Genomic DNA, 6,988 nt, shown 5'->3' on the forward strand with positions numbered 1-6,988 from the left:
CCCTCGGCCCCTGCCACCTCGCGGAGGGGACAAAGAGGGGCCGGGGTTGAAGAATGTGAGCGGGTATGAGAGGCAACTGGAGAGGAGAGCGAGGACGGTTGAGGTTCGGGTTCCTGAGCCGGGGATTCTGGGGGAGGAGAAGGGACAGGGCGTTTCCGGGACGGCAGGAGAAGTCGGGGGAAGAACGGCTCGGTCAGGGGGACGGTAAAGAGGAGGAGAGGAGAGGAGGTCAATGAGGTCAGGGTTATCTGTTGAATCAGAGGTCTTTGGGGGAGGTGGGGCGGCGGGTGAGTCGGGATTTTTGGGAGAAGGCGGAGCAGTGGGAAGAGGGGGGTTGCTGCTGGCTAGGAGTATCTGACAGGTTGAGCAGGGAGAACAGAGGTCGGGGCGGGAACGTATGTCCCAAAAAGCCTGGACGTAGGGGACCTCAGAATCTTTGCCCGTGCGCCGGCAGTAATTATCCAAGTCTGTTAGAACATTAAAGTCAAAGGTGCCAGTTGGGGGCCAGCGGGACTGGTTATCTAGAGGATATTGAGGCCATTGTTGTTGTGAGAGAGAAATTAAGCGTTTGGCCTTGAGTGTCTGAGTGTACCCCAATTTGGAAAAATTTTTAAGGAGACACCCTAGAGGTGTCTTAGGATCTGGCCTGGACTCTGAGACTCCCATAGTTGAGGGGTTTCCTGCTCCCCGAGATTAGAGACAAAGCACCAAGGGAGGCGTCCCACTGATTGGTACAGAGTCCCGGTTCTGGGTTGGGGTCTGAAGAGGACCAAGGACGTCTCCTTTGTCCCCAAAGAGACCGGACAGTGGCCCTCGGAGGGCGGAGGAGTTCTCTTGGCACGGCCGCGACTTCGGACAAGAGGCTCCAGACGGATCTCGGAGAGCAGGAAGGAAAGGGAGGGAGGTTTCCCGTGTGACTTACTGGAGATGGAGTCCGGGGGAAGTCCAGGCCAAGGTCCGGGGCGGCAAACCGGGGAAGTGAGCCGGACCAGCCAATCGACTCGGACCCGGAACCTCAGAGTCTGGGAGTTAGCCCGGGCGAGCTGCCACTGCCCACTGCTTCCCAGGTCATAAGAGGAGACCGGGGCGAGGATCGTCCGAGTCCGAGACCCACTCCCGGGTTTCGGCACCAAATCTTAGGTTTTACGCCGCCGCAAGAGTTTGGTCATTGTCGGGGAGCCGATTGTCCAGCAGGGATTTCAGACGTCAGTGTGGACAGGTCAGCTTCTCACTGGCCCAAGAGAGGGAGGGGGTCCTTCCGCCCCCGGAACAGGGTGCCAGCGAATACCAGACATAGACTACTGGCATAATAAATTTATTATCAATTTAAAGGCATAAACATCCACTAGGGTTATATTTTTGGACTCAACTATTAATGATCAGCATTACATTACTCTAAGATGATATAGTGCCCTAGAAGTAGAAAAAATTTTCTTTTTTGTCAAAATGTCACTGAGAACTGAGTTTAATAGTAAGATTGTTCAGTGTCATATTTTTAGAAAGAAAATAGCACTATGAATTTGAACACATTTGAGAAAAATAGCAACATCATTCTCCAGATAAATTAAAACATATCTTTATAATAATAGGTTCAAAGTGATAAATAACTTGCTTCTTTCCTATGCACATGCTCTTCTACTGTTTCAAGTATCAAACTGTATTTAATGTCATATTCAGTAGCAAAATGTTTTAAATTATGACTTTGTATTAGTTCAAAATATTTTCATCCTCCATTTCATTTTTTCATGAAATTTGAACATAAGGACAGTTTAAACATTATTTAATACTAGAGACCCGATGCACAAATTCATGCACCAGTGGGGTCCCTCAGTCTGGCCTGCAGGATCAGGCCAAAACTGACTCTCTGACATCTCCTGAGGGGTCCCAGATTCCAAGAGGGTGCAGGCCAGGCTGAGGAACCCCACTAGTGCACAATCGTGGCTGGGGAGTGATGTGGGAGGTTGGCCAACCAGGGAGGGACTACTGGAGGGCTCCAGGGCATGTCTAGCTAATCTTGCTCAGTCCCAATCAGAGGGACCCCAGTAGCAAGCTAACCTACCAATTGGAGCATCTACCCCTGGTGGTCAGTGCACGTCATAGTGAGCAGTTGAGGAACCTTAGCATATCATTAGCAGATTACACTTTGATTGGTTGAATGGCTGACTGGTCGACTGGACACTTAGCATATTAGGCTTTTATTATATAGGATAGAGGCCCAGTGCATGAAAATGTGTGCATTAGGGGGGGTCCCTCAGCCCGGCCTGCACCCTCTCACAATCTGGGACCCTTCGGGTAGGGTCCCTAGGCCTGGCCTGACATCAGGGCCTATCGGGGCTTTCCTTCCCCCTACTGCAGGCAGCTGGCCCTACCCCCACTGCTGCCACTGCTTGCCATCTGTGCAGCGCTCCCCCCCCACACACACACTGGTGGCCTCCCTCTGCAGGTGACGGGCTGGGGTGCAATTGCTTGGCTAGCCTAGGCTTCCCTCTTTCTTTGCTGGGGGGCGGGGCCAGCCCTGCAAGGGGCCATCTGCCTACCTGATCTCCCCTAACCACTGGTCTGCTTACCTGATAACCCCTAACCACTGGTATGCCTACCTGATCACCCCTAACCACTCTGTCTGCCTGCCTGATTGCCCCTAACCACTTGCTTGGGGGCGGGGCCAGCCCTGCAAGGGGCCACGGTGGTCTGGTCGCTGGTCATTCCGGTCGTGATGCCTCTGACCTTTTATTATATAGGATGTTTAGAATATCATATATGTTTAAATCATTATTTAAAGTGGCAAACAATTGGCAAGAATAATGTAACAGATTCCAATTTATTTAAATGTATAATATTGCTTTTAAAGTGATAATCTAATTTAAAAAATCGTTTTATTGATACTTTGACAAAGACTGCATGCACTTAATTGCATGAAATTTAATAGAAGGAAATACTTAGTGGTGCCAATAATTTCTCTATGTTCATGAGGGGCTGGCATTTTGGGGAATCATGCCATTTCAGTCTATGTACACAGATCTTAAGACATCAAACACAGCCCTGGTCAGTTTGGTGCAGTGGATACAGTGTCACCCTGGGGACTAAAAAGTCTGGGTTCGATTCTAGTCAAGGGCACATGTGCAGGATGTGGGCTCGATCCCCAATGGGGGGCATGCAGGAGGCAGTGAATCGATGATTCTCTCTCATCATTAATGTTTTAATCTCTCCATTTCCCTTCCTCTCTGAAATCAATAAAAATATATTTTAAAAAAAGAAATCAAATATAGACTTTTGCTCTATTTTCTGTGCTGAGAATTTCTGCCAGCCAATTAATCAGGAATCCCCACCAGGATGACCTCTGTGGCTCCAAGGCCAAGGAAATATAGATTGTGGATGGGAGCAAAGACTGATGAATTATTAAAAACTTCTTTGAGATTCCAAAATGGCAGTGACATAAGTAGATGCTACACTAACATTCTCCTAAGACCAAACTGGAAATACAACTAAAATACAGGGGGGAAAAACACAAAACACCCTGCAAAATCAACTGAAGACAAGCTGGAGAGAACCCTGATAAGCAAAGATGGAAAGTGAAGACTGCATAGAGACTGGTAGGAAGTATGGAGGCAGGAAAGGGCTGGCCAGGCTCCCACAGACAGCAGCTAAAATTCCAGAGGGGTATCTCAGCTGTGGGAGGTTCACACTGAGAATTATGGTGTCTAAACCCCAAACTAGGCTCCCCAGACCAGAGCATCAGAACTGAGAAAGGTGCCCACTTAATATCTGACTATAAAAAGCAGCAGAGTTACTGTCTGGCTCTGAGAGACAGCTGGAAAGACAGGCACACTCTTAAAGGGCCAATGCACAAAATTTTGTGTACAGCTACTCATATTGGACTCGAGCAGAGGGAGGGAAGAGTGAATCTGTATGAGTAGAAGCCAGAATTGGGGACTTTGGGGTTAGAGCTCACAGAGTAGCCACCTGTTTCCTGTGCTGAGTCCTTCCTGCATGCTGTGAAATAAATGATTATACTGCAGAGCTTTTCTATCCAGGCAGTTTTTGCCTGGGCGGGGAGGCAGTTGCCACACTCTGTTGAAAGACCTCTTGCTCTAGCCTATTGGGAGACCTATTGCCTCACCCTGTGGTCCACAGCCTGAGGCTAATCAACTCTGAGTGTCAATGGGACTGCAAACAGAGGCAGGTTTCTGGAGGCTTTGAGTCTTTGCCTGATATAATCTTGGGACTGGGGTTAGGAAAAGCAGACCCTGGTGCACATCTCGGTCATTTCCAAAGGCACCCAGCAAAGGGAGCCACAAGCTGTGGATAGCTGATAGCTCCAAGCAGAGTATGCAGGACCAGTCAAAAATAATGTTTGACATTGTTCTGCAGTAGAGATTAGGAGGCATGGCAGATCTGTCTAATACACAGACACAAACCCAAACAGGCAGCCAAAATGGGGAGATAAAAAACAAGCCCCAAATGAGAAAACAATAGAATTCTCCAGAATAAGAGCTAAATGAAATAGAGATAAGAAATTTATCAGAAATAGAGTTTAGAAAAAAGATGCTCAACAGCATGGTAACGGATATAGTAAACATGAAGAATGGCATAGCACTAATAAAGAACACAGTGGTAGGAACACACAGCAGATTAGAGAAAGCCAAATGTTGGATCAGTGAATTAAAAGACAGGGTATAAAAAAAATCACTCACTCAGAGAACTACAAATTAAAAATAATTAACATATTTGGAGAGCCAGAGGAGAATAAAGTGAACAAGGGATAGAGAACATATTTGAAGAAATAATGGCAGAAAATTTCACTAACCTGTTGAAGGAAAAAGTCACACAAGTTCAGAAGGCAAAGAGAGTACCATGAAAGCAAAACCAAATAGGCCCACACATAGACACATCACTTTTAAATGCAAAAATTAAAGACAAAGAGATAATCTTAAAGTCAGAAAGAGAAAATCAATTTCTTACCTACAAAGGAGCTCCTATAATGCTATCATCTGATTTTTCATCAGAAACTCTATAGGCCAGAAAAGAATTCAAGACAATGAAAAGCAAGGATCTGAAATCAACATTACTATATCCAGCCAGACTATCATTAAAAATAGATGACAAAATAAGGAGGTCCCAGACAAAAAAAAAAAAAAAAGGCTAAAGGAGTTTGTCACTACCAAACCAGCATGGCAAGAAATGCTAAAGAGACTGCTATAATGAGAAGAAGAAATGAGAGAGAGAAAAAAAACATATTCATAAATAATTAAAATGCCAATACAAATGTGTCTATATTAATAAAGGGTAATATGCTAATTAGACAGGACATCTTCCCAATGACCTTCCAGACAAAGCCAAGGCAGGGCCAAGGCAGAGGTGGTTAGGGGGATCAGGCTTGTAGGGGAGAGCAGTTAGGGGGATCAGGCAGGCAGGCAGGTGAGCAGTTAGAAGACAGCAGTCCTGGATTGCAAGAGGGATGTCCGACTGCCAGTTTAGGCCCAATCTCAAGGAGTCCTGGATTGGAGAGGGTGCAGGCCAGGCTGAGGGATGCCCGCCCCCCACGCACAAATTTCGTGCATCAGGCCTCTAGTCAGTAATAAACTTAAATGTAAATGGATTAAATGCTCCAACCAAAATAGATAGGGTATCTGAATGATATCATGACCCGATTATATGCTACTACAAGAGATCCACCACAGAACACACAGGATGAAAGTGAAGGGAAAGAAAAAATTTTCTAGGCAAATGGAAAAAAAGAAGAAAGCTGGGGTAGAAACACATATATCTGACAAAATAGACTTCAAAATGAAGGCTATTACAAGAGACAATTAAGGTCACTACATAATAATAAAGGGATTCATCAAAAAAGAGAGGATATAACCCTGGTAAACGTATATGCACCCAATAGAGGAGCACCTAAATAAAAAATTATATTAAAAAAAAAACACAAGAAACCAAGATGGCAGCATAGGTAAACACCAAAATTGCTGCCTCCTACAACCACTTTAAAAATACAACAAAAAGACAAAACAGACATCATCCAGAACTACAGGAAGGCTGGCTGAGTGGAAATTCTACAACTAGAAGGAAAGAGAAAAGCACACTGAGACTCAGAGGAGGTGAGGAAGTAAAGTGCAGAGGTACAGAGGCTCGAGTGCGTGCGGAAAGGGGCTGGTACCTGAGGCTGCGGCTGTCTTTTTGAATCTGGAGGGAGTCACAAGCTCCCAACTGCTCTGAACAGCAGTTCCGGGAAGTCTCTGGAAACCCAGGACTCATACGGGGAGAAACTGGACTGTCTGGCAGTGGGCAGAACTCAGAATGTGAGGGCGGCTTTCCCTAAGAGGTGCTTGCAGCAATTACTGATTACCGGGACACTGAGATGCGCGCAGCCCCTTAGGGCAGGGCTGAGGATCTGCCATAGCTGCTTGCTCGGCCCTGTTGATTCCTTGAGACCCCGCACCACCAGGCTTCTGCAGAGGCTTTTGCATATGAATGCCCTGGCCCTTTGCAACCTGAAAATTACCTAACAAATTACAGCTGGGCCAGACAGACCCAGAAATTACAAGAGAAGGCCCAAGGCCCCAGAGCAGCTTGCAGTGCTTCACAGCTGGGCCTCATCTGGGCACCTCCAAATTCCAAAAAAGGAAGGGGAATCTGCAGATCTTTCGTAGCTCCTGCTAGGTAACCTCAGGCAAAGACTAAATTAGCACCTCCTTAGATCCAAGAGCCAGTGTATCCAGTGGTCAGAATGGGACCATCCAGATTACAACTTCTTAGATCCATAAGGGACACACTCAGGGGGCAGACTCAGTGAGCACCAAAGCTCCACAGAAGCAAGGCTTGCCCCATGAGGGTGTCTCCAGCACAGAAGTTCTCCCACCGTAGACACAGCTGATTCTCACAGCCAATTGGCCTGGAGGTCAATTCCTCCCAGTGATACCAACAACAATCAAGGCTTAACTACAACAAGACTGTGCACACAGCCCACAAAGGGGTGCACCAAGAGTGT

General features: G+C 46.7%; 1 protein-coding gene across 1 annotated transcript in view; it reads right to left on the reverse strand.

The window, feature by feature from the left end:
• Nucleotides 1-6,988, reverse strand: part of LOC102757739 (protein NYNRIN-like) — a 21,134-nt gene that overhangs the window by 4,820 nt on the left and 9,326 nt on the right. Inside the window, exon 2 of the mRNA XM_015569334.1 lies at nt 923-1,135. Coding sequence (XP_015424820.1) covers nt 923-1,135 — 213 coding nt within the window. The remainder of the gene's footprint in view (nt 1-922; nt 1,136-6,988) is intronic.

Source organism: Myotis davidii, unplaced genomic scaffold (assembly GCF_000327345.1).
Source record: "Myotis davidii unplaced genomic scaffold, ASM32734v1 scaffold1522, whole genome shotgun sequence".
NCBI lineage: Eukaryota > Metazoa > Chordata > Mammalia > Chiroptera > Vespertilionidae > Myotis > Myotis davidii.